At 50.9% G+C, this 27,615-nt stretch overlaps 1 protein-coding gene across 6 annotated transcripts in view; it reads right to left on the minus strand.

Annotated features, from left to right (window-relative positions):
• SPTAN1 (spectrin alpha, non-erythrocytic 1) overlaps positions 1–27,615 on the minus strand; it is a 724,155-nt gene that overhangs the window by 156,360 nt on the left and 540,180 nt on the right. For all 6 annotated transcript variants that reach the window (XM_085614072.1, XM_085614071.1, XM_085614070.1 and 3 more), the window contains 3 exons: positions 26,149–26,281; positions 25,300–25,398; positions 23,631–23,790 (listed from right to left, as the gene is read on the minus strand). In XM_085614072.1, the coding sequence (XP_085470198.1) occupies positions 23,631–23,790; positions 25,300–25,398; positions 26,149–26,281 (392 nt within the window). The remainder of the gene's footprint in view (positions 1–23,630; positions 23,791–25,299; positions 25,399–26,148; positions 26,282–27,615) is intronic.

Below are 27,615 nucleotides of genomic sequence, written 5' to 3' on the forward strand. Positions count from 1 at the left end.
CAAAAGTAGACACTTAGAAGAAATTTCACAGAAAAGCAGACAATGGTTTCCTATGGGAGAAAAATGAGTTAGAGGTAAGTATAGTTGTGAACACTTTTCAGAGTCAGGGCTGGGCACCAAGATCCAGCACTGGGAGCTCACCTAGGAGCAGGTGAGTAAATTCTTTTTTGTCACTTGGCTGATTTTTGGTGAATTTTTGCAGTTTTGAAAAGTTCACACTTAGAAGATTTTTGAAGAAAAAGTCAGTCAATGTTACCCTATGAGGAAAACGAAGTTAGCGGTTTAAGGGTAAGTACTCGACTGGTAGAGTTGAAATTCCGGGCATGGACTCAGGGGTCCCCCAGTGTCAGGTAGGTACAGTTGGTTCACCCTCAGCGGTTTCAGGACGGCCGGGTGCAGAGAGAGTTAGGCCCAATGTTATCCTATGAGGGATAGGGGGGCCTTGGTTGGTGGCTGCTGTCTGGCAAGCCACGCGGCTGTGGGAGCTGGGCTCCTGGTCACTTACTCAGGGCAAGTGGGGACGTAGGTTAGTGTAGAGAGTGCACTGCCAGGGCCACTCGGGCGGCTGGGTGCAGGGTGCTTTTGAGCCTTCGGGCGCTCAATGGAAGTCAATGGGAATATTCCGGTTTGGAAAAAGGCTGCAAGCTCGGGGATGAGGATGCTTCAGATGCCACCACCACTTCGAGAGGTAAGTGGGGTAGTTGTAGGTTAGGTGGGTACCCCGGGATTGGGCACAGGGGGCCGCAGGGCGCCGGGTGCAGGGGTGCCTTTTGATGTCGGGAATCTTACCCTCTTGTTGATCGCGGTTGGGGTGGCACTCTGTCCTGAGGCTGCAGACTTCTTCCGGAATGTCGAGGGGGGTCCTTGGGTGCCGGACTCGGGGTCACAGTCGCCGTGGGGTCGTCCTCAGGGTCTTTGTTCACTCCGGCACTGGCCAGGCTTGGCTGGTGCAGAGTGTGCTGGGTTCGCGGTTCCGGGCTGCTGCCAGGGGTTAGAGATAGGTTTCTGAGTAGAGCCTCTACTCATGGGAGTCCCAGGGGCCTTAGAGTTCAAAGGTAGCCAGGTCCTCTGGGGTTTTTGAGGTTGCTGGCCACAAGAGATGCCGCGCTGGAGCAGGAGCAGGTTCGAGGGTCGACAGGCCGGTAGGGCTGGGGCCAAAGCAGTTGGTGTCTTCCTCTTTTTAGCAGCTGCAGGGCAGGTCTTTGTTCTTCTTGCTCTTCTTGTAGTTTCGAATCTGGGATCTGGGGAAGGAAGGTTCAGGGGGCCCCTAAATACTAGATTTAGGGGCGTTACAGGTAGGTGAAGGCCAGGGACCAATGGGTCCTTGTCCTGGGGTGGGTACACCCCCTATCCTGCCTCTCTCCTGTGGGAGGAGGGCAGTAGCCTAATCCTGATAGGGTAGGGCCTCCCATCTTCAAGATGGCGAGAGCCCGGAGATGTGCTTCACCTCGCCTCCCCCACCTGAGGGGTGGGGTGGGCAGGCTGGCACATCCCCTGTCCTTGTATGGGGTTTCCGGCCAAGCTTCCTGCCAGAGTGGGGGGTTGCAGTGGCCTGGGGAAACTCCAACTGGCGGCATGCCTTTGAAGCTTCCCTTTGCTCATCCTGGGGGAGGAGATTTCTCACCTCACCCAGGATGTGCATTGTTGCAGGCCCGGGAGAGCAGGGGCTCTCCCACCCAGGGGTCCAGCAACGTGTCTGCTGTGTGGCAGCCTGGGCAGCCTCAGAGCAGACGTGGATTGTAGGTTAGCTGTAAGGGGGCATCTCTAAGATGCCCTCTGGGGTGCTTAGTACATTAAATCCCACACTGGCATCAGTGTGGGTTTAATGTGCTGAGAAGTTTGATACCAAACTTCCCAGTCTTCAGTGTTGCCATTATGGTACTGTGGAGTTCGTGTTTGACGAGCTCTCAGCACCATGTACTTGTAAAAGGCAGCACTGTACTTACAGTGCCCAGGAATGGACCTGGGTACTGTAGGGGCACAGGGCTCCTGCTCCTGTGCCCACACCATAGGCATAAGGCACCCAGCCAGAGGGGTGGCTGACATATGCCTTGGCAGTATAGGTAATGGGCATGGCACACAGAGATGTGTGCCATGTCGACTCTTTGTTTTGTCCTGCACCCAGACACTCAGCCTGCAAAGGCAGTGTGTGTGTGTAAGGGTACAGGGCCTCTAAGGGTGGCACAATGAGTGCTGCAGCCCTTAGAGGCCTTCCCTGGTCACAAGGCCCTGGGTACCTAGGGTACCATTTACCAGGGGCTGACATGTGGCCAGGGTTTGCCAATTGGGAGTTTGTGTGTTTTAAGGAAGGAACATAGGCCCTGGGCACCTGATTGGCAGGAGCCCAGGGCACAACAAGGAAAAGTGCATCAGCTATTAGGCAAAAAAAGGGGGGGTTACTGCAACAGAAACCCACTTTCTCACACAAGCCCCCCCCAGCCCAAAGGCCAGGAGACTTCTGCCAAAGCTGGGAGAGTCTACCTAGTCTTTCAGGCGAGGAAGAGTTGGGGAAGTGGTTTGAAAGTTGCAGGGCCTACTCTGCCTTACATCCTTCTGCCTAGGTCAGTCCCTTTGGGGAGCTGGCCTGTCTTATTAGTTTCAGGACCTAACTCCCAAGGCTCCTCTCCTTGTCTTTTACTGTCCTGGTCCCATCTTTCTATTTTGGGTTTAGAGGTGTATACCTCGGTAGTTTCTAACTTAGCCAGGGCTAGGCCCAGCTTACCCACAGAGGCTACCCACAGCTTGAGCAACCCCACCATGACCAATAAGGTCAGGGGGCCTGACTTGCTATTTGGCAGGGGGTTAGGCCACCATGCCAAGGATAGGGCTGCCATAAAGGCTAACACCCAGCAGAGGCTGCTGACAGCTGTCAGTGCCCAGAACCACACCTTTAGCTCCTGACTGGCAAGTGAGGGGGCTATTTTATAGTTCTCTTTGGGTCCTGGCTGTTGGTCTGTTTGAGGATAGGGGGTCCCTACTCTTGGTAGGGAACACCCCTCCTCTACCCCTTGTTCTGCCACCTGAGGAGCCACTAATTCAGGCTGGACAGTTGCCTGACTAGTCAGGTCTTGCTGTTGGCTAGGGGGGGCTTTACCAGTGCCATTGTGGGAGTTTTCCCTTACTGGGATAGAATCTCCCTGGCTCTCTGGAACTGTGGCTAACAGTTGCCCACCTTTCCTACCCTGTTTCTTCTCACTCTTTTGGGACTCAGCTGCACTGACTGCAGGTTGAGCCCCCACAGGTTCTTTGGGTGAGGCCTGGCATTGGGCCAGCACCTCTCTTTGGCTCAGTTCCACATCTAAGTGATCATTCCCCAAGAGACAATCAAGGGGGAGGTTTTTACTGACTATCACTTTCCTCCATCTAAGGGACCCAGCTGTGGCTAGGGGCACTATAGCCACAGGCCTAACAGTGACTCCCCCTGGGACAGTTCTTACCCTTCTTGTTTCCCCTGAGACATATTGGTGTGGGAATACCAACCTGTCATGTACCACAGTGTGACTGGCACAGGTATCTCTCAGGGCAGTGGCTGGGATTCCATTCACCAGTAGGTGGTGGAAGTGTCTACTTCCTTCTGGGATCTCCAGCTTGCTTCTTGGGCCCATTCCCCAGTTGAAAGCTAGGAGGACTTCCTCATCTGAGGACCCTCCCTCCCAAGCTACACTGGCAACCCCTGGGGCTGCACTAGTCACCCCTGGAGCTGTACTAGGAACCTTATTTTTAGGACAGCTAGAGTCCTGGGTGTGGTGTCCAGCCTTCTGACAGTTGAAACACCATATTCTGTTGGGATCCCAATTCTTACCTTGGTACCCTGGTTTAGTTTGTGAGGTGTCTTTGGGCCCACCCTCCTGGTCAGGTTTTTGGGGGGCTACCTGGGACTCCTTTCTTTTATCCACAAGGGGTTCACCCTCTTTCTTCTGGGGAGGTTTTGGGACCCCTTGGTTCTGGTCCCTCCCAGTGAACGTCCTAGTCACCCTAGTCTTGACCCAGTGGTCTGCTCTTTTTCCCAATTCTTGGGGGGATTTTAGACCTAGGTCTACCAAATGCTGATGCAACTTTTCATTTGTGCAGTTACTCAAAATATGTTCCTTCATGAATAAATTGTACAATCCAGTAAAATCCTGCACACCATGTCCAGCTAACCAACCATCCAGTGTCTTCACTGAGAAATCTACAAAGTCAATCCAGGACTGGGTCTGGGTTTTGTGAGCCCCCCTGAATCTAATTCTATACTCCTCAGTGGTGAATCCAAATCCCTCAATCAGAGCTTTCTTCATGAGGTCATAGGATCCTGCTTCTGGCCCAGAGAGAGTCAGAAGCCTGTCCCTGCAGTTACCAGAGAACAGTTCCCACAGGAGTGCCCCCCAGAGAGGTTTCTTTACTTTCCTGATATCACAAGCCCTCTCAAAGGCTGTGAACCATTTGGTGATATCATCACCTTCCTCAAATTTAGGGACAATCCCTTTGGGGATTTTAAGGTCAGAAGTTTCCTCCCTATCCTTTTTTTTATTATTGCTGCCACCATTGATGGGTGCTAAACCCATCTCTCTCCTTTCCTTTTCTAGAGCCAGGAGCCTGGACTCTAGATCTATTCTTTTGGCCAGCCTCATAAGGCTGTCCTCTTCACTGGGGGGACCCCCAGTGTTGTCTCTGGGACCAGAGCCACCTGTGTGGTCTCTAGGTGCCCAGATGCTATGTCTTGAGTTGGAGGGTATGGGTGCCATCTCCTCCCTAGGGAATAGTATGGGGAGGTTGCTGTCCTCCTCCCCTGTTTCCCTTTCCTCATCTGACTGGCCATCACCATGTTCAGATGGGTGGTCTTTAGCATACTCAGCCAGGAGCTCCTGGAGCCCTTGTTTGGTTGGATGCTGACCCATTTGTAAATTTTTGAGTTTACATAAGGACCTCAATTCCTTGAAAGACAAGTGTAAGTAAGGTGTGAGGTCGAGCTCCTCCACCAGGTCCATGTTATTATTATCACTAATAGCTGGGTTTGTTTGAGACATTCTAACCTGACAGTTCTAACCCTCTACCCTGACTATAGTGACTTTTATTTTTCTAAAATTCTAATGGGACTTAAGCAAGGCCCTAGCAAGACTTTTAGTAATTTTGGAAAAACCAATCCGAATTCTAAAGGCAATTTTTAAGAGTTCTGTCGTGTGATCAGATGGTAACCAAGTAGTCCAACAAATGCAAGTTTGTATCCCACCGCTGATCCACCAATGTGAGAAAGTGGCTCTGTATATACTGTTCCCTAATAGGTACAGGGTGTACAGAGTCCACAGTCCCCCAGAGGCTGATAGAGGTCAAAGTTAGGTATGACCTTACTCTCAAAAGTGGTAGCTTGGTCGAGCAGTAAGGCAGTACCAGAGGACAGTGTAAAGCATTTATTGTACACACTCAGTCAGCAAATGGTTTCACACACTCAATAACTGAACTCTAGGCCAATGATTTATATATATAAAATATATGCTTGTTTTATTTTTAGAACCACAAAGGGAGTAAAAATATACTTTCTCAGAATGAGAGGTTGAATATAAATACTTTTGTCTTAGGCAATAAATTTGTGTAAACAGTCACAGTTGGTTGCAATAAACAATCCTATTTCCTAAACATAACAATGCATTGAGCTCAATGGTAAATTCAGGTTATTTGTAATAAATTACTTTTCAGATTACTTTTGGAATTCCAGGTCTGGCTCCTAGAACCAGCCTGGGGTCAGTATTCAGAATCAAGTGATGAAAGTCGACTTAATAACTGTAATGATTTTTAAATAATATTTGGCTATTTCAAAAGTTAGCACTTAGAAAATATTTCACAGAAAACATTCAATGGATCTCTATGGCAAGAAATTCAAATTGCAGGTAGAGTACTTTATCGTTACTTTAGTAATCCAGGACTGGGTGCCTAGACCCAGGACTGGGGTCCTTATCAAAAGCAGGTAAGTAATTTCGTTTGCAGAAATGGTACGATTTTAAAAGAATATTTCAAATTTGCAAAAGTAGACACTTAGAAGAAATTTCACAGAAAAGCAGACAATGGTTTCCTATGGGAGAAAAATGAGTTAGAGGTAAGTATAGTTGTGAACACTTTTCAGAGTCAGGGCTGGGCACCAAGATCCAGCACTGGGAGCTCACCTAGGAGCAGGTGAGTAAATTCTTTTTTGTCACTTGGCTGATTTTTGGTGAATTTTTGCAGTTTTGAAAAGTTCACACTTAGAAGATTTTTGAAGAAAAAGTCAGTCAATGTTACCCTATGAGGAAAACGAAGTTAGCGGTTTAAGGGTAAGTACTCGACTGGTAGAGTTGAAATTCCGGGCATGGACTCAGGGGTCCCCCAGTGTCAGGTAGGTACAGTTGGTTCACCCTCAGCGGTTTCAGGACGGCCGGGTGCAGAGAGAGTTAGGCCCAATGTTATCCTATGAGGGATAGGGGGGCCTTGGTTGGTGGCTGCTGTCTGGCAAGCCACGCGGCTGTGGGAGCTGGGCTCCTGGTCACATACTCAGGGCAAGTGGGGACGTAGGTTAGTGTAGAGAGTGCACTGCCAGGGCCACTCGGGCGGCTGGGTGCAGGGTGCTTTTGAGCCTTCGGGCGCTCAATGGAAGTCAATGGGAATATTCCGGTTTGGAAAAAGGCTGCAAGCTCGGGGATGAGGATGCTTCAGATGCCACCACCACTTCGAGAGGTAAGTGGGGTAGTTGTAGGTTAGGTGGGTACCCCGGGATTGGGCACAGGGGGCCGCAGGGCGCCGGGTGCAGGGGTGCCTTTTGATGTCGGGAATCTTACCCTCTTGTTGATCGCGGTTGGGGTGGCACTCTGTCCTGAGGCTGCAGACTTCTTCCGGAATGTCGAGGGGGGTCCTTGGGTGCCGGACTCGGGGTCACAGTCGCCGTGGGGTCGTCCTCAGGGTCTTTGTTCACTCCGGCACTGGCCAGGCTTGGCTGGTGCAGAGTGTGCTGGGTTCGCGGTTCCGGGCTGCTGCCAGGGGTTAGAGATAGGTTTCTGAGTAGAGCCTCTACTCATGGGAGTCCCAGGGGCCTTAGAGTTCAAAGGTAGCCAGGTCCTCTGGGGTTTTTGAGGTTGCTGGCCACAAGAGATGCCGCGCTGGAGCAGGAGCAGGTTCGAGGGTCGACAGGCCGGTAGGGCTGGGGCCAAAGCAGTTGGTGTCTTCCTCTTTTTAGCAGCTGCAGGGCAGGTCTTTGTTCTTCTTGCTCTTCTTGTAGTTTCGAATCTGGGATCTGGGGAAGGAAGGTTCAGGGGGCCCCTAAATACTAGATTTAGGGGCGTTACAGGTAGGTGAAGGCCAGGGACCAATGGGTCCTTGTCCTGGGGTGGGTACACCCCCTATCCTGCCTCTCTCCTGTGGGAGGAGGGCAGTAGCCTAATCCTGATAGGGTAGGGCCTCCCATCTTCAAGATGGCGAGAGCCCGGAGATGTGCTTCACCTCGCCTCCCCCACCTGAGGGGTGGGGTGGGCAGGCTGGCACATCCCCTGTCCTTGTATGGGGTTTCCGGCCAAGCTTCCTGCCAGAGTGGGGGGTTGCAGTGGCCTGGGGAAACTCCAACTGGCGGCATGCCTTTGAAGCTTCCCTTTGCTCATCCTGGGGGAGGAGATTTCTCACCTCACCCAGGATGTGCATTGTTGCAGGCCCGGGAGAGCAGGGGCTCTCCCACCCAGGGGTCCAGCAACGTGTCTGCTGTGTGGCAGCCTGGGCAGCCTCAGAGCAGACGTGGATTGTAGGTTAGCTGTAAGGGGGCATCTCTAAGATGCCCTCTGGGGTGCTTAGTACATTAAATCCCACACTGGCATCAGTGTGGGTTTAATGTGCTGAGAAGTTTGATACCAAACTTCCCAGTCTTCAGTGTTGCCATTATGGTACTGTGGAGTTCGTGTTTGACGAGCTCTCAGCACCATGTACTTGTAAAAGGCAGCACTGTACTTACAGTGCCCAGGAATGGACCTGGGTACTGTAGGGGCACAGGGCTCCTGCTCCTGTGCCCACACCATAGGCATAAGGCACCCAGCCAGAGGGGTGGCTGACATATGCCTTGGCAGTATAGGTAATGGGCATGGCACACAGAGATGTGTGCCATGTCGACTCTTTGTTTTGTCCTGCACCCAGACACTCAGCCTGCAAAGGCAGTGTGTGTGTGTAAGGGTACAGGGCCTCTAAGGGTGGCACAATGAGTGCTGCAGCCCTTAGAGGCCTTCCCTGGTCACAAGGCCCTGGGTACCTAGGGTACCATTTACCAGGGGCTGACATGTGGCCAGGGTTTGCCAATTGGGAGTTTGTGTGTTTTAAGGAAGGAACATAGGCCCTGGGCACCTGATTGGCAGGAGCCCAGGGCACAACAAGGAAAAGTGCATCAGCTATTAGGCAAAAAAAGGGGGGGTTACTGCAACAGAAACCCACTTTCTCACACACATTGCTGGGCTGACTGTGCCTGAACAAGCCAGTCGTCCAGGTAAGGGTAGACGTGAATATGTTGCCTCCGTAGATGTGCAGCCACTGTAGCTAGGCACTTCGTGAAAACTCTGGGTGCTGTTGTCACGCCGAAGGGAAGAACCTTGAATTGGTAGTGCTGCCCTTGAATAGTGAACCTGAGATATTTTCTGTGTGAGGGGTGAATGGGTATGTGGAAATACGGATCTTTGAGGTCTAGCGTGGCTAGGAAGTCTCCCTGTTTGAGCAGCGGGAGGACTTGTTGTAGGGTGAGCATGTGGAAATGCTCTGAGAGAATGTAGCGGTTGAGGGGTCTTAGGTCTAGTATAGGTCTGAGTGACCCGTCCTTTTTTGGGATTGAGAAGTACAGGGAGTACACCCCCGTACCTTGCTCGTGGACGGGTACGACCTCTATTGCGCCTTTTTTCAGCATACTTAGCACTTCCTGCTGTAATAGCGCTAAGTGCTCTGAGGACATAGGACGGTGTTTTGGCGGTATTGTGGGTGGAGTGGAGGTTAATTCTAGGCAGTAACCGTGTTTGATAATATCTTTGACCCACCTGTCCGTGGTGATGGTGTTCCACGTTGACAGGAACCTTTGTAGCCTTCCCCCGACAGGTGTTATGTGGTCGGGAGGAAGGGAGAGGGCGTCACTGTTTGTTCTTGGGGGAGGACCTGGTATTGCCGTATCCGCGTCCTCTGCCCTTTGTGCTGGAGCCACGATATCCACCCCGGGTGTTTTTATCGTAGGTACCTTGTGTGTTGCCCTTGTTGTATGTTTGCTGTGACCCCACCTGCTCCTCTATTTCCGGGGTGACGAAAGGAGCCACTCCGAAAGGTCTGCGTTTGGAGAGCCCCCATGGACTTTGCAGTGTCTGTGTCCTTTTTTATTTTTTCTAGGGTGGTGTCAACTTCTGGTCCGAATAAGTAGTCGGGGTTGACCGGCTGATTGAGGATGTTATTTTGAACCTCAGGTTTGAATCCGGAGATTCGTAACCAGGCGTGTCGTCGTAGCATGACGCTGGTGTTTATTGCTCTGGCAGCTGTATCTTCGGCATCCAGTGGACACTTAATGGATGCGTTCGTGAGGAGTTGTCCCTCCCTGATGAGGAGCTCCGCTCCCTCTTTGTATTGGTCAGGGAGATGTTGGAGTAGGGTTTCTAATGTGTCATAGTGTGCGCGATCGTAGCGAGCTAGGAGTGTGAGAAAGTGCCATCTTTCTTGCATGGTATGCCCCCACTTTTTGCTAAATTGCTGAATGTACTTCAATTGAGTGTACCCTGGGTTCCTGCCAATCAGGTGCCCAGGGCCTATGTTCCTTCCTTAAACCACACAAACTCCAAATTGGCAAACCCTAGCCACATGTCAGCCCCTAGTAAATGGTACCCTAGGTACCCAGGGCCTTGTGACCAGGGAAGGCCTCTAAGGGCTGCAGCACTCATTGTGCCACCCTCAGAGACCCTGTACCCTTACACACACACACTGCCCTTGCAGGCTGAGTGTCTGGGTGCAGGACAAAACAAAGAGTCGACATGGCACACATCACTGTGTACCATGCCCATCACCTACACTGCCAAGGCATATGTCAGCCACCCCTCTAGCTGGGTGCATTACGCCTATGGTGTGGGCACAGGAGCAGGAGCCCTGTGCCCCTACAGTACCCGGGTCCATTCCTGGGCACTGTAAGTGCAGTGCTGTCATTTAAGAATACATGGTGCTGAGAGCTTGTCAAACACGAGCTCCACAGCACCATATTGGCAACACTGAAGCCTGGGAAGTTTGGTATCAAACTTCTCAGCACATTGAACCCACACTGATGCCAGTGTAGGATTTAATGTACTAAGCACCCCAGAGGGCATCTTAGAAGATGCCCCCTTACAGCTAACTTGCAATCCACGTCTGCTCTGAGGCTGCCCAGGCTGCCACACAGCAGACACGTTGCTGGACCCCTGGGTGGGAGAGCCCCTGCTCTCCCGGGCCTGCAACAATGCACATCCTGGGTGAGGTGAGAAATCTCCTCCCCCAGGATGAGCAAAGGGAAGCTTCAAAGGCATGCCGCCAGTTGGAGTTTCCCCAGGCCACTGCAACCCCCCACTCTGGCGGGAAGCTTGGCCGGAAACCCCATACAAGGACAGGGGATGTGCCAGCCTGCCCACCCCACCCCTCAGGTGGGGGAGGCGAGGTGAAGCACATCTCCGGGCTCTCGCCATCTTGAAGATGGGAGGCCCTACCCTATCAGGATTAGGCTACTGCCCCCCTCCCACAGGAGAGAGGCAGGATAGGGGGTGTACCCACCCCAGGACAAGGACCCATTGGTCCCTGGCCTTCACCTACCTGTAACGCCCCTAAATCTAGTATTTAGGGGCCCCCTGAACCTTCCTTCCTCAGATTCCAGATAGAAAAACGACAAGAAGAGCAAGAAGAACAAAGACCTGCCCTGCAGCTGCTAAAAAGAGAAGAAGACACCAACTGCTTTGGCCCCAGCCCTACCGGCCTGTCGACTCTCGAACCTGCACCAGCGCGGCATCCCACGTGGCCAGCAACCTCACCAACCCCGGAGGACCTGGCTACCTTTTAGCTCTAAGCCCCTGGGACTCCCACGAGTAGAGGCTCTACTCAAGAAACCTACTTGCTATCCCTGGCACCAGCCCGGGACCGCGGACCCAACACACTCTGCACCAGCCAAGCCTGGCCAGTGCCGGAGTGGACAAAGACCCAGAGGACGACCCCACGGCGACAGTGACCCAGAGTCCGGCACCCAAGGACCCCCCTCGACATCCCGGAAGAAGCCTGCAGCCTCAGAACCAAGTGCCACCCCAGCCGCGATCAACCAGAGGGTAAGATTCCCGACGTCAAAAGGCACCCCTGCACCCGGCGCCCTGCGACCCCCTGTGCCCAATCCCGGGGTACCCACCTAACCTACAACTACCCAACTTACCTCTCGAAGTGGTGGTGGCACCTGAAACATCCTCGTCCCCGAGCCTGCAGCCTCTTTCCAAACCGGAACATTTCCATTGAGCGCCCTAAGGCTCAAAAGCACCCTGCACCCAGCCGCCCGAGTGGCCCTGGCAGTGCCCTCTCTACACTAACCTACTTCCCCACTTGCCCTGAGTAAGTGACCAGGAGCCCAGCTCCCACAGCCGCGTGGCTTGCCAGACAGCAGCCACCAACCAAGGCCCCCCTATCCCTCATAGGATAACATTGGGCCCAACTCTCTCTGCACCCGGCCGTCCTGAAACCGCTGAGGGTGAACCAACTGTACCTACCTGACACTGGGGGACCCCTGAGTCCATGCCCGGAATTTCAACACTACCAGTCGAGTACTTACCCTTAAACCGCTAACTTCATTTTCCTCATAGGGTAACATTGACTGGCTTTTTCTTCAAAAATCTTCTAAGTGTGAACTTTTCAAAACTGCAAAAATTCACCAAAAATCAGCCAAGTGACAAAAACGAATTTACTCACCTGCTCCTAGGTGAGCTCCCAGTGCTGGATCTTGGTGCCCAGCCCTGACTCTGAAAAGTGTTCACAACTATACTTACTTCTAACTCATTTTTCTCCCATAGGAAACCATTGTCTGCTTTTCTGTGAAATTTCTTCTAAGTGTCTACTTTTGCAAATTTGAAATATTCTTTTAAAATCGTACCATTTCTGCAAACGAAATTACTTACCTGCTTTTGATAAGGACCCCAGTCCTGGGTCTAGGCACCCAGTCCTGGATTGCTAAAGTAACGATAAAGTACTCTACCTGCAATTTGAATTTCTTGCCATAGAGATCCATTGAATGTTTTCTGTGAAATATTTTCTAAGTGCTAACTTTTGAAATAGCTAAATATTATTTAAAAATCATTACAGTTATTAAGTCGACTTTCATCACTTGATTCTGAATACTGACCCCAGGCTGGTTCTAGGATCCAGACCTGGAATTCCAAAAGTAATCTAAAAAGTAATTTATTACAAATAACCTGAATTTACCATTGAGCTCAATGCATTGTTATGTTTAGGAAATAGGATTGTTTATTGCAACCAACTGTGACTGTTTACACAAATTTATTGCTTGAAACAAAAGTATTTATATTCAACCTCTCATTCTGAGAAAGTATATTTTTACCCCCTTTGTGGTTCTAAAAATAAAACAAGCATATATTTTATATATACAAATCATTGGCCTAGAGTTCAGTTATTGAGTGTGTGAAACCATTTGCTGACTGAGTGTGTACAATAAATGCTTTACACTGTCCTCTGGTACTGCCTTACTGCTCGACCAAGCTACCACTTTTGAGAGTAAGGTCATACCTAACTTTGACCTCTATCAGCCTCTGGGGGACTGTGGACTCTGTACACCCTGTACCTATTAGGGAACAGTATATACAGAGCCACTTTCTCACAAGGAGCGCCTGGGTATTGGCAATACGCCATATGTTAGCTGCCTGGGCTGCAACCCGTTTGCCGGAGGTCTCTAGCACCTTGGACTCTTTATCCGGGGGAGGAGCATCACCAGTTGTCTGCGAGTGCGCCCGTTTGCGAGCATTAGCGACTACGATGGAATCCAGAGGCAACTGGCCTCTAATGTACGTAGGGTCCCCAGGCGCCGACTTATATTTCTTGTCGATCCTGGGGTTTATTACTCTTGCCCTGGTGGGTTCTTTGAAAATGTCCTTTGCTGGTTTGAGGACACCCTTCAACATGGGCAGAGTTTTGATATTCCTTTCTGAGGATGCGAAAGTATCCATTAGAAAATCGTCCTCGATTGTGTCAGAGTGGAGTTGCACACCATGATTGGCGGCAGCACGTTCAATGAGGGCGTTGAATGCGGCAGTGTCCTCTGTGGGAGACGTTTTCGCGCCATATAGCTGCGTGTCCTGAGTATCCATAGCTGCACCCGGGTCCACAGGGTCATCCCAAGCCTGATCAGGGTCCTGTTGGCCTTCAGGGTCCATCTCCCTGGGGTAGGGGACGTCGTCACCCATGTAGTCCTCCAAAACGTCGGTTTCGGAGGGTGTCGGAGAGAAGGACTGTGGATCTGGGTAGGAGGTATGGAGACGTTCGTAAAGAACTGGTTCCGAATCCGCTGGCAGCTTTTTCTTTAGCGGGATCCGGTAGGAGTCCAAAGCTTGCTCGGAAGATATTCTCCGCTTGTGGAGCATAATTCTGCCGGTGTCGGCATCGATGATGTGGGACGGTGATGTCTCCGTAGGAGAGCGTTCGGCAGGTGTGATCCTAATTTGGGTGACACGTGTTCTGATTTCAAACAGTTTTGGCGCCTTGGATGGCGGCAGGCCAAAAGTGATGTTGGGTGTTGCTGGAGAAGCTTTTTGAGCATTTTTCGGCTCGGAGCCCGACGTGTCCTGGAGGGCTGCCTTTTCTTTGATGCGTTGCAAGGACGCTGCAACTTATCGCACCTGGAACGCCAACGGTTCTTTGGCGCCGAGCGGTTCTGTAGAGGCAGGCGTGGACTTCTTTGGAGCCACGGGGTCATCGAGTCGAGGAGAGGTAGTAGCTGTCGACTGCGTCGATGATTGGGCCTTAGGTGCTGCTTTCGAAGTGGTGTGCGACGCAGCGGCCATTTTGACCTTCGTGGCCGGAGCCGATTGTTTCGGTGCCGGGGCGATTTGGCGGTACCGATGGCCCTTTTCCGTGTGTTGGCGCCGACGTCGGCTGCTGCGAGTTCGGCACCGAAGTCCCGTTTGGTGCGGTCGGTGCTGACGGGTTTGGCTGGCGTCGAAGGTGTAGTGGGCTTCGATCCGACCAGTGTCAGTTTCAGTTTCGGTTTCTGTGGAACCGATACGACTATTGGTTTCGGTTTCGAGGAAGGGAAACCAGTCGTTTTGGGTACTAATGGGTTTCGCTGGATGTCCGAGGCCGGGCCAGAGGGCGGGGCCGAAGAACTGCGGGATAGGTCTTGGGTAAGGCCCGAAGGCGATCCTTCGACCGGAGCCATAGACTGACGCACTGGGATATCCTCCGTCTGTACGGGTAGGCCTTGCTCGTCACCGGAGCTTCTTTCCTCGGCCCCTAAGGCCTCATCGTAGTCTCCTACCTCGGTGTTGGCTTCTTTCCTGTGAAAGAGGGGTTCTTCGATGTCTTCCGATCCGGAATCGTGTTCGGAAGCGGGGCTGGATGGTAGGTTCTCCACGCCTTCCACATCTTCGTCCTCGGCGCTGAAGATGTTGGTTGGGGCCGGTGCCGCTTGCTGCGCTTCAAGTCTCGCTGCTCGTCGATTCCGGAGAGTCTTTTTGGATCGGAATCGGGCACAGGCCATACATGTGGATTCGTCGTGATCCGGTGAAAGGCATTTGTTGCACACCGGGTGGACGTCGACATGGGGATATTTCGCATTGCAAACAGGACACCGCTTGAATGGGGTCCTCGATTCAATCGTCGATGTGGGGTCGATGGTCGGATATGATGCGAAAAATTTGTTCGTGAAGTCAGTAAACTAACAAGTAACTGTCGATACCGATCGGGAACAGTACCGACGAGAACTAAAGGCCTTTTGGCCTGAAAAAAAAAGTTTTCCCTAACTTGAGTCAAGATAAGCACATCCGAACCCAATGGCGGAAAAAAACAATCTGAGGATGGAGAGGATGCCCATGCGCACTGTGGTCCAGGGGAGGAGTCACCTATCTCAGGATACTTCGAAGACTCTTCCAGGACAACAACGTGCAAACATCCGGACCCAACACTAGGTGGCGATCTATGCACAGATATGAATTCAGCAGCCCACATGCCTCGAACAGAGGAATACGCTAAATTGCATCTTTGCAAGTGTAGTAAATAGCAAATGATGTTTTGGATGGAAGCATTCAGTGGTTGTATGTGATTTTTAGTGCAGTAAATGACAAATCGTTTCCATTTTGCAGCATAGCATGCCCTAGTAGTAGGTCTTCTGGCTTCTTTAATGCTATTCATACAGTCTGGAGGAAGGTTGAGGTACCCGAACTCTAAGACTTCAGGAGCCAGATTGCCAAGTTCAGTGTTTGAGGATCTGGGTGTCTGATTTCTCCATGGTTCTGGGTTAAAAGATCCGGGGAGAGACGCAGTTTTTGATGTGGAACTAGCGATAGTTCCAAAAGTGTGGTGAACCAGGGTTGACGTGCCTAAGTGGGAGCTACTAGGATGAGTGTTAGCGACTGTTGTTTGTTTGCGTACCAGAAATGGAATGAGTGGGAGAGGCGGAAAAGCGCAAATCTGCCTGACCAGTTTATCCATATTGCATTGCCCTTTGACCGTGGGTGTGGGAACCTGGCGGCGAAGGTTGGGCATTTTGCGTTTTCTTGTGTGGCGAACAGGTCTAGGTCTGGTTGTCCCCACTTTTGGAAGAATGAGAGTAAGACTTTGGGGTGTAGTTCCCATTTGTGTATCTGCTGTGTGTGGCGACTTAAGAGGTCGGCCACCTGGTTCTGAACCCCTGGGAGGTGTTCTGCTAGCAGGTAGATGTTTTGGGGAATTGCCCATCTCCAGATTTGTTGTGCAAGTTGTGACAGTTGTAGAGAATGTGTCCCTCATTGTTTCTGTATGTAATACATTGTGGTCATGTTGTCCGTGCGGATGAGGACAGTCTTGTTGTGTAGATGCACTAGGAAGGATTTCAGTGCTAGGAACACCGCCAGAAGTTCTAGGTGATTGATGTGGAGCTGTTTTTGTTGAGTGGTCCACCTGCCCTGAGTGGTGTGTTGAAGGAGGTGGGCACCCTGTGAGAGATGCGTCGGTGGTCAGCACAACTTGTGGAAGAGGCTCCAAGAACAGCCGCCCTTTGGACAGGTTGATGGTGTTCCAGTGAAAGAAGTGAGCGGCTGTCTACCAACACCAGATCGGTAAGTTGTCCGTGGGCCTGGTTCCACTGTTGTGCTAGACATTACTGTAAGGGACGCATTTGAAAGCGTGCGTGGGGTACTATGGAGATGCACGACGCCATCATGCCTAAGAGTTGCATGAACACTCTTGCGGGGAGAGAGAATTTTTTGATGAGATTTTGTATGTTGGCTATCCTGGCTGTGCTGGGATAAGCTATGGCCTTGGATGTGTCTATGGTGGCTCCCAGGTATTGATTTACATGGGAGGGTTGTAGTTGAGATTTTGGATAGTTGATGGTAAATCCCAAGCTGTGTAGGGTTTGAATAGTTTGGTGAGTGTGGTGAACGCATTTGTCTAGAGTATTGGCTTTTATGAGCCAATCGTCCAGATAGGTGAAGACATGGATTTCTTGTCTCCTGAGATATGCTGCCACAACTGCCAAGCATTTGGTGAATACCCTGGGTGCAGTTGTTACTCCGAATGGGAGAACTGTAAACTGATAGTGCTGACCGTCTACCACGAATCGTAGATACTTCCTGTGAGCGGGATGCATAGGGATGTGAAAATATGCGTCCTTGAGGTCTAATGTGGCAAGGAAGTCTCCTTGTTGAAGTAATGGAAGGACCTGTTGGAGAGTGATCATGTGGAAATGATCCGATTGTATGTACTGGTTTAGTAGTCTGAGGTCTAGTATGGGTCTTAAGGTCTTGTCCTTTTTGGACATGAGGAAGTATAGGGAATATACTCCTGTGCCCTGATGTTGTAGTGGAACAGGTTCTATTGCGTGTTTTTGAAGCAGTGACTGAATTTCTTGTTTGAGGAGCGTGAGGTGGTGAGACGTCATGGGACGGTGCCTGGGTGGTATGTTTGGGGGCGGGTTTATGAGTTCGAGGCAGTAGCCAGATTGGATAATTTGTCTTACCCACCTGTCTGTAGTGATGGTATTCCAGACAGGTAGGAACTGTTGAAGTCTGCCCCCGACCGGAGTGGAATGGTCTGGGGGGAGTGGTGGCAAGTCACTGTTTGGTGGCTGTAGAGGTGCGGGTGTTGTTGTTGTTGCCCCGTCCTCGGCCTTTATTATTGTTTCCCCGATAACCTCCTCTAAAATATCCTCTGTTAGGGGATGTTTGACCTGATGCTTTGAAGGTGGAAGAGTTGTCTGTTCCCACATTTTTGGAAGCTCCTCTATAAAAGGAGCGACAAAAGGAGCCTCTGGGTTGAGTAGACTGCAATGCTCCCATAGATTTGGCAGTCTCATTGTCTTTTTTCATTTTTTCTAGGGCAGCGTCTACTGCAGGTCCGAATAGTTGCTCCTGATTAAAGGGTTGAGCAAGAATGGTGGTTTGTACTTCCGTCTTGAAGCCGGAAATGCGCAGCCATGCGTGGCGTCTAAGCAATACGCTTGTGTTGACTGCCCTAGAGGCGGTGTCCGCTGCGACTAATGCACATTTAATGGAAGCATTGGATATTAGCTTGCCCTCTTGGATGAGGTCAGTGGCCTGTGTTTTGAAAGGTTCAGGCAGGTGTTGCAAGAGATCCTCTAGTTGATCATAATGAGCCAATAGGGCTTGTGTATTGGCAATACGCCAGTGGTTAGCAGCTTGTGCGGCAACCCTTTTGCCGGAAGCCTCCAAGAGTATAGACTCTTTGTCTGGGGGTGGCGTGTCTCCAGTTGTTTGGGAGTTTGCCGGCTTTCTGGCATTTGATACGACTAGTGAGTCTAGGGGGAGTTGCACCTTGATGTACGCAGGATCTTGTGGCGCCGGTCTGTATTTTTTGTCTATTCGGGGGTTGAGAACCCTGGCCCTGACAGGGTCTTTAAAAACCTCAGTGGCATGCTTTATCACTCCCTTAATCATGGGTAGAATGTGAACTGTCTTCTGCGATTGCTCAAAAGTGTAGAGTAGAAAATCCTCCTCAGGAGTGTCGGTGTGCATGGTGACGCCATGAAACGATGCCACTGTTTATAAGCTGACCGAACCCTAAATGGTCATCAGGAGGGGAGGGTTTTGAGGAGTATGGAGTGGGGTCAGGCATATCAGGCATAGGGTAAGTCCAGTCATCTACTGGTGCTGTGTCCGGGAGTGTAAAGGGATCAGTAGGATCAGTGGGATAAGTAAAGAAATCTGGGTTTCCTCCTCCCCCAAAATCATCATCATCCTGTGGAGGTGGTGTGTGAGAAGGAGATGGTAGAGGTGAAGGCGGTGGGGGTGGGGAGGTGGAATAGGAGGTAATGTAGGAGAGGAAGGACGTATGGGTAAAGTGGCACAGTCCTTCTTTGGAGGTGCTGGAGGAGGTGTTGTGTCCAGCTTCCTTTTCTTGTAGGGCACCGCTGTGACATGCCCAGTTTTCGGATTTATGTAAATCCGTTTTTGCTTTGGATCTGGCCGAAAGAGTTCCTCACTGTCTGAAGCTGGCTCTGGCGCTGACTTTTTTGGTTCTGATTTTGATTTTTGTTCTTTATGGACTTGTTTTGGCACCGAGGATGTTTTTGGTGCCAAAGAACATTTCGGTGCCGAAGGACCTTTCGGTGCCGACGAGCCTTTCGGTGGAGACCTCGGCGCCGAAGAACGTTTCGGTGCCGGTGGCAACGTCGGTGCCGAGTGACGTTTCGGGGCCGATGGAGATTTCGGTCTCAGAGCCTGCTTCGGTGCCGAAGGTATTATAGGCACAATAACATGAGGTTTGCTCGAGCCCGAGCCACCTGCAGGCTTACTTTTCTTCGGAGCCGGGCCAGAGGGCGGGGCTTCTGAAGATGTTTTTGGATCGCGACTGGGCCCAGCTGGCAGAGCCTTGACCAATGTCTTTTTGGGTGGTGTTGGGGTAGGGGGGCTGGTACAGGCTGCCCCGGATCAGAATCGTCGGCCTCGGACACGATCTGGAGATGTTCGGAGTCGTCGTCAGGGACATCCTGTGCAAAGATGTCTTCTGGTTCCGGAACCGGCTTGGCCATGATATGGCGTCGAGCTCTTCGGTCCCGGATAGTTTTCTTCGAACGGAATGCGGCGCAGGCTGGGCAGCTGGATTCGTTGTGGTCTGGCGAAAGGCACAAATTACAGACCTCGTGGTGATCACTATGAGGAAACTTTGCTCCACATTGGGGGCATTTTTTAAAAAGGTGTCCTTTCCATCAGCCGCGTCCGGATCCGGTCCGATGTGGATTTCGACGTCGAGTTTTCAAATTGAGAGTTGGTTTGATTGCTAGAAGTTTTCTGCTGGAGCGGAAAAAAGTTCATCCGAACCCAATGGCGGAAAAAAACAATCTGAGGATGGATGCGCACTGTTGTCCAGAGGAGGAGTCACCTATCTCGTGACCAAAGACTTCTTCCGAAGACAACAACAACCTGCAATCATCCGAGCCCAACACCAGATGGTGATCTTATCCTTAGTGTGTGATCTGCAGCTCATATGCCTCGAACCTTTTGTTGCGGCGTCCATGTGCCCTGCACTGTGAGGTGTAATAGATGAGCTCTCCAGCCGGTGAGCGATGAGTCTGTTATTAGTATTATTTGTGGAACTGGGTTCAGGAACGGTCAACCTCTGGAAAGATTTGTGGTGTTCCACCACTACAGAGAGCGATGGGTGAGACCGTCTACCAACACCAGATCTGTCAGTTATCCCTGGGCCTGGTTCCATTGGCGCGCTAAGCACTCTTGGAGTGGACGCATCTGGAGTCTTGCGTGAGGCACTATGAAAATGCAAGAGGCCATCATCCCTATCAGTTGCATAAACACTCTTGCTGGAAGAGAGTGTTGAGGTATGAATCTGTGACGCAAAGCCTGAATGCTTGCAATCCTGGCAGGATTGGGGTAGGCTATGGCTTTTGGGGTAGGCTATGGCTTTTGAGGTGTCTATGGTGGCACCGAGGTATTGCTTTATGTGGGATGGTGTTAGCTGGGACTTTTGGTGGTTCACCGTGAAGCCTAGCTGGTGAAGTAGTTGGATTGTAGTGGCGGTGTGATGTACACATTGGTTGTAGGACGTGGCTTTTAATCAGCCAGTCGTCCAAATATGGGAAGACGTGAATGTGCTGTCTTCTGAGGTGTGCCGCCACTACCGCTAGGCACTTGGTGAATACCCTTGGTGCTGTTGTGACCCCGAATGGGAGTACCTTGAACTGGTAGTGTTGCCCGTCCACTACAAATCTGAGGTACTTTCTGTGAGCATGGTGTACCGGAATGTGAAAGTATGCGTCTTTCAAGTCCAGTGTGGTGAGAAAGTCGTTCTGGGAGAGGAGCGGAAGTACCTGCTGAAGTGTTACCATGTGAAAATGGTCTGAATGTATGTATGTGTTTAGAGGCCGGAGATCTAGAATAGGTCGTAGAGTCTCGTATCTTTTTGGTATCAGAAAATATAGGGAGTAGACCCCTAAAATTTGCTGATTGGCGGGAACTTGTTCTATTGCCTGTTTTTGTAGGAGGGAGATTACCTCCTGTTTTAGTAATGTGGAATGTTCTTGTGACATTGGGCGTTGCCTGGGTGGAATGTTTGGGGGGGTAGATGTCAATTCTACGCAGTACCCTAAGCGAATAATTTGGGTCACCCATTTGACTGAGGTGATGGTCTCCCAGACCTGAAGGAAATTTTGTAGCCTGCCCCCGACCGGAGTGGGATGGTCTGGAGGGAGCGGGGGGGAAGTCATTGGGTAGGCGGTGTGGCAGAGCGGGCGGTATTTGTTTTGCCTCTGCCTTTATTGTTATTGCCTCTATAGCCGCCTCTTTGATAACCCCTTGTGAAGGTGGACTGAGGAGGGGATTTGTAGGACGTGGACGCGCTATCTGAGGAGTAGCCTCTGCCCGTGCCCCGAAAGGAAGAGTGGCGAAAGGAGCGCCTAGGAGGGTGACACTGCAGGGCTCCCATAGATTTCGCCGTATCTGTGTCCTCCTTCATCCTCGAGGGCCTCATCTACCTTTGGACCGAATAGATGTTCTTGATCAAATGGATGATTTAATATGGAGGCTTGTACCTCAGGTTTAAGGCCTGAAACTCTCAGCCAAGCGGGGCGAGGGAGGAGGATGCTAGTGTTAATGGCCCTGGAGGCTGTGTCTGCAGCGTCTAAGGCACAGCGTATGGAGGTGTTAGTTATAGTCTTACCCTCCTGAATTAATTCATTGGCCCTATTTTTGTATCTTTCTGGGAGATGGTGCATGATGGTTTCTAGTTCATCATAATGCGCCCTGTCGTATCTGGCCAATAGCGCTTGGGTGTTGGCGATACGCCATATATTGGCTGCCTGTGACGCAGTGCACTTTCCGGACGCGTCCAGTAGCTTTGACTCTTTGTCAGGTGGTGGTGCTTCGCCTGACGCCTGGGAATTTGACCTCTTCCGTGCAGTGGAAACCACTAGGGAATCTAGTGGCGCTGGCCCTTTGATATAGGCAGGATCTGTGGGGGCAGCTTTGTACTTTCTCTATGCGTGGGTTAATGACCCTGGCCCTTAAAAACCTCTGGCGCATATTTTACCACCCCCTTGAGCATAGGTAGTATGGAGGTAGACCTATGTGCGGTATCAAAGGTGTCGAGGAGGAAATCTTCCTCCACTGGATCAGTGTGTAACTCTACCCCGTGATAATGTGCCGCCCTCTGAAGTAGGTGGTGGAAACCTAATGAGTCTTCCGTGGAGATGGCCTGGAAGGGTAAAGGTCATCTTGTGGGACGTCTGGAATGTCTGGATTATTGTAGTTGTCCCATGGGTCTGGGGATCCTGTAGGGATGGGGTCTTGGGGCACATCCCCTGGATCGTAATATGGGTCCCCCTGATCATCGTCTGGAGACGGGGTCGGGGAGCGATGAGGTGGGGGTGGAGAAGGCGGAGGGGGCGGAGGTGGAGAGGATGGAGGAGGTGGGGAAGGTATTCTGAACGGAGAGGTAGCAGAGTCCTTCCTCTTTGGAGGTGGAGGTGGAGCAGGCTTCTCCAAATGTCTTACAACTGTACTTACCCGTAACCCAATTTTCTTCCATAGGAAATCATTGACTGTTTTTCTGTGAAATTTCTTCTAAGTGTTAATTTTTGCAATCTTTAAATCATTCTTTAAAAATCATATAACATCTGAAAATGTAATTACTTACCTGTTTTGGATAAAGGTCCCAGTACTGAGTCTAGGTACCCAGTTACTGGATTACAAAAGTAACGAGAACATACTATACCTGCAACTTTAATTTTCTGCCATAGGGAATCATTGACTGTTTTCTATGAAATATTTTGTGTCAACTATTAAAATAGCAAAATATTGTCTAAAAATCATAACAGTAATTAAGTCGACTTATCACTTGATTCCACGTACTGACCCAGGGCTGAATCTAGGATCCAGTCCTGGAATTCCAAAAGTAATCCTAAAAGTAATCTGTTACAAATAACTTGAAACTTCCATTTAACTCAATGCATTATTGAGTTTAAAATTGTGGTGCCTATTGCAACCACTTGTAACTTTCTACAAAAGTCAAATGCATATTGCAAAAGTATTTATATAAAGCAGCTCATTCTGAGAAGATATATTTTAATGCCAAGTGTTGGTTCTAAAATAAAACAAGCATATATTTTTTATATATAAACCATTGGCCTAGAGTTCAGGTATTGAGTGTGTGAGACCATTTGCTGACTGAGTGTGTACAACAAATGCTTTACACTGTCCTCTGATACTGCCTTACTGCTCGACCAAGCTAGCACTTTAGAGAGTAAGGTTATATCTAACTTTAGCCTCTGCCAAACTGCTGGGGACTGTGGACTCTGTACACACTGAACCTCACTTTGGTGCAGTATATATTGAGCCAGTTTCTTACAGTCAGCAATAAGCTCTTTTAAGAGATCAGTACACTGAGAGGGAAGCAAATGAACTAACCAAATCAGATTTTTTTCTTACAGCTGTAAATTAAATGTCCCTTCAGTTGAAGCCCAAGCCCAACATCCAAATGGAAATACTCTTTCAGCGTCTGCCCATCATTAATGCAGCCACTTTGCTCTGCCATCGCAAGTCCACCACATCCATGTGCAATGTCCAGTGAGCACCAAAGGACACTGAAGCCCGCTGCAATGTCCAGTGAGCGCCACAAGGACACTGAAGCCCGCTGCAATGTCCAGTGAGCGCCACAAGGACACTGAAGCCCGCAGCAATGTCCAGTGAGCGCCACAAGGACACTGAAGCCCACTGCAATGTCCAGAGCGCGCCACAAGGACACGGAAGCCAGTTGCAATGTTCAGTGAGCGCCACAAGGACACGGAAGCCCGCTGCAATGTCCATTGAGCACCACAAGGACACAGAAGTCAGTTGCAATGTACAGTGAGCGCCACAAGGACACAGAAGCCCGCTGCAATGTACAGTGAACGCCACAAAAACACCGACGCGTGCTGCACATCAGGATAGCCAATGAGGACAGCCATCCAGTATACTTACCAATCCAAGACTCAACCACATCTGCCTTCCAGTTGAACTGAAGGAAGGCTGAGTTCTCATCAAGCTTGGCCTTCCGCTGGGCAGCAGCCTTCTCCAGCTCGGCGACCTTCTCGCGCAGCCCCTTCATCTTCAGGGTGATATTGTCCACATGGTGATTGTTCTGGAAGAGCACAGAATGGACTTGGTACAAACAACCTACTGACTGACTGACATTTATAAAGCGCTGGATTGACTAGGTGTCTTGGCGCTCGGGTGAGTTGATACCGCTGCTCAGGCTTGCCAATCTAAAAGCTTAAGGGAAGAGCCAGGTCGTAACCAGTTTCCTAAAGAGAGACCTATTAGATTGTAGACTGATAGAAGTCAGGAGGGAGTTCCACAGTTTGGCTGCTAGGTGATAGAGGCTCTTGCCCCCACATCTGGGGAACCAGTACCAGTCCTTTATTGGCTGACCTAAGACTCCGTCGCGGTGAGTACCAGGAAAATTGTTTTTGAAATTCATGGCTCCCCCTCCACATATCTACTTTCCAGTACACGAATGCAGTATCACCACCCCTCCCATTGTCCACGGAGCGCTCTCCCTTCCACTCCCAGTAGTATAGACCTCCCCTTCTTGGGCCACAGAGCCCGCACCTCTGCCACTGCCAGTAGTATAGACCTCCCACTTCCTGGGCCACGGAGCCCTCTCCCTCCCACTCTGTTCCATAGACATCTCCTTCTTGGGCCACAGTGCTCTCCTCTGCCACTGCCAGTACTATAGACCTTGCCTTATTGGGCCACGGAGCGCTCTCCTCTGCCACTGCCTGTAGTATAGACCTCCCCTTCTTGGGCCATGGAGCGCTCTCTCCCTTCCACTGCCAGTACTATAGACCTCCCCTTCTTGAGCCATGGCGATCTCTCTCCCTTCCACTGCCAGTACTATAGACCTCCCCTTCTTGAGCCACGGCGATCTCTCTCCCTTCCACTGCCAGTACTATAGACCACCCCTTCTTGGGCCATGGCGATCTCTCTCCCTCCCACTGCCAGTTCCATAGACCTCCCCTTCTTGGGCCACGGAGCGCACTCTACGTACCACTCCCAGTACTATAGACCCCCCCGTGGGCCACGGAGCGCTCTCTCCTTTTCACTCCCAGTTCCATAGACCTCCCCTTCTTGGGCCATGGAGCGCTCTCTCCCTTCCACTCCCAGTTCCACAGACCTCCCCTTCTTGGGCCTTTGCGCGCTCTCTGCCTTCCACTCCCAGTACTATAGACCTCCCCTTCTTGGGCCACGAAGCGCTCTCCCCCTTCCACTGCCAGTACTATAGACCTCCCCTTCTTGGGCCATGAAGCGCTCTCTCCCTTCCACTCCCAGTACTATAGACCTCCCCCTTCCTGGGCCACAAAGCTCTCTTCCTCCCACTCTGCTCCATAGACCTCCCCTTCTTGGGCCACGGAGTTCTCACTCCCACTTCCAGTACTATAGACCTCCCCTTCTTGGGCCACGGAGCTGTCCCCCACATTCCCAGTTCCATAGACATCCCCTTCCTGGGCCACGGAGCCATCTCCCTCCCACTGCTACAGATCTCCCTGTCGCTGGGCCACAGAGCTCCCTCTCAGAGGGGCTGCTCTCCCTCAACTGGCTGTGCATATGCCCCATACTCATCAGAGGGCAGGTAGGAAATATCACTCACCTTGTGAATTAACTCCTCCCCATTCGCACAGACATCATTCACACGATCTTTGTGCACTGTGAAGTCGGTCTCAAATGCCTCGTGTTTTTTTAGCAGGCCCTGCAAAGAATGTATGAGAAAAGACAACAGCTTAATAATGAACCTTAATTTAAAAACCGGTGTTCTATCATCCGAGACTGAGATTAAAAGAACAAAATTGCACAAAACACAGACACCCACTTCTCTTCCTCAAGAATAACAAACTGATGCCCTCTGACCACCCCTAGATACTACTGAGATACGAGTGGGGCAAAGCACAACGCCAAGACTTGTTTTAGGACAAAAACAGCCATGAGCTCGTTATTCTGAGTTTGAGGCTCTCTGGCAGGGACAGCACCGAGCTGGAACGGCTCTCAAGAACCAGTGACTGCAATGGAGAGTTGATATAGAAATACCACAAGTTTCGTTTGAATGAAATACCCCGGGCCTCTACGGATTGCAATCTATAGGGACTTCTCTGAGCTAAAGCCAAACCAAGAAGGCATTACTACCAGAAAATCACACGCGCTCCAACAATTGGGGAACCCAACACTTAGTCTGCAGCTTCTACACAGACCATATTATTCACCAAATTCGGTCTGAAGAAAGGAAATAATGCCATTCTTCTTACATTTTTCAAAGCCTATTGAGTAGCATAAGTATTAGCTTTATCTTTGGAAGAGGTCACTGGTAGTGGTGCAAACATGAAATAAAGTATACTTTAAGGGACCATGATCATGATCTTTGTAGGGGCCACATAAGTCTGACGAGGGCCACACAGGGTTTCTTTCTAGAGCAGGCACCAATGATAACATGGAGCGCTTCGCTCACCTGAATGGCGGCCAGAGTATCCCCATAGTCCTCACTGGCGACCAGCGTCATCTTCTCGTTGATCCAGGCCTCCTCCTCTTCCATGTTGGCGACAAACTGCTGGTACTCGAGAGACTCTTCCAGACGCTGCCCGCTGCAAGGGAAGGAAGACAGAACTTTGGCATGGCTACTGGTGGAGGGACTGTGAAAAGCATTTTACGCATATTCTTTGTTGCGTTCACAGGCTGTGACACAGGGACACATATAGGTTGACACAGGGTCATCTACAGCTTGAAAAGGAACGCAGCTCTTAGTAACTACCAGTGCCTTAGAATTTAGCCTTTCACCGCTCACATGTTTTGGTTTTAATGTGATGCCAAGACATGGCGTGCTGTAGGATCCAAGTCGCCACCTACTTCTAAGGCCCATTCGCTGGAAGCCAGTCTGGGTGTGCATGCGCTCCCTTTACAAGGGCATCACCACGCAGTTTGGGCTGGACTCTTCCAATTAACGTGGGACCAACACTGGTTGCATCTGCCTGGAGTGGTACACTGTGCCAAAAATGTACTGGACTGAAATGCGTCCAAAGGGACTAACGGTGAAAGGTTTCTGAAAGCATTGCACTGGTCACCTTTCGTTGTTTAACTTCTAGAGGCTCCGACTTCTGGGCATATATAGGCTGTAATGGCGGGGCCATAAGAAAACGTTCCTTACCTTCAGTAATGCTCTTCTTTCAAACAGATACTAGAAGCGCAAGTAACCAGAGCAGCATAGAAGCACCGCCTAAGCACGCTCCTACGCCGCCCATGTGTGAGAAAGTGGATCTGTATATACTGTTCCCAAATAGGTACAGTGTGTACAGAGTCCACAGTCCCCAGCTTCTAACCCATGGCATCAGCCACTGAACCGCGAACCCTGCACACTCTGCACCCGCCAAGCCTGGCCGGTGCCGGAGTGAACAAAGACCCAGAGGACGTCCCCCCAGCGACTGTGACCCCGAATCCGGCACCCAAGGACCCACCTCGACACTCCTGACGACGCCTGCAGCCTCAGAACCAGGTACCGCCCCAACCGTGATCAACAGAGGGTAAGATTTCCTGACACCAAAAGGCACCCCTGCACCCAGCGCCCTGCGGCCCCCTGTGCCCAACTCCTGGGTACCTACCTATCCTCCAACTACCCAACTTACCTCTTCAAGTGGTGGTGGCACCTGAAGAATCTTCGTCCCCGAGCTTGCAGCCTTTGTTCAACCAGGAGCTTTCCCATTGAAATCCATTGAGCGCCCGAAAGCTGAAAAGCACCCTGCACCCAGCCGCCCGAGTGGCCCTGGCAGTGTAACCTCTACACCTATCTACTGCCCCATTTGCCTTGAGCAAGTGACCAGGAGCCCAGCTCCCACAGCCGCGTGGCCTGCTAGTCAGCAGCCACCAACCAAGGCCCCCCTGCCTCCCATAGGATAACATTGGGCCTAACTCACTCTGCACTCGG

Source organism: Triturus cristatus, chromosome 1_2, assembly GCF_964204655.1.
Source record: "Triturus cristatus chromosome 1_2, aTriCri1.1, whole genome shotgun sequence".
Lineage (NCBI taxonomy): Eukaryota > Metazoa > Chordata > Amphibia > Caudata > Salamandridae > Triturus > Triturus cristatus.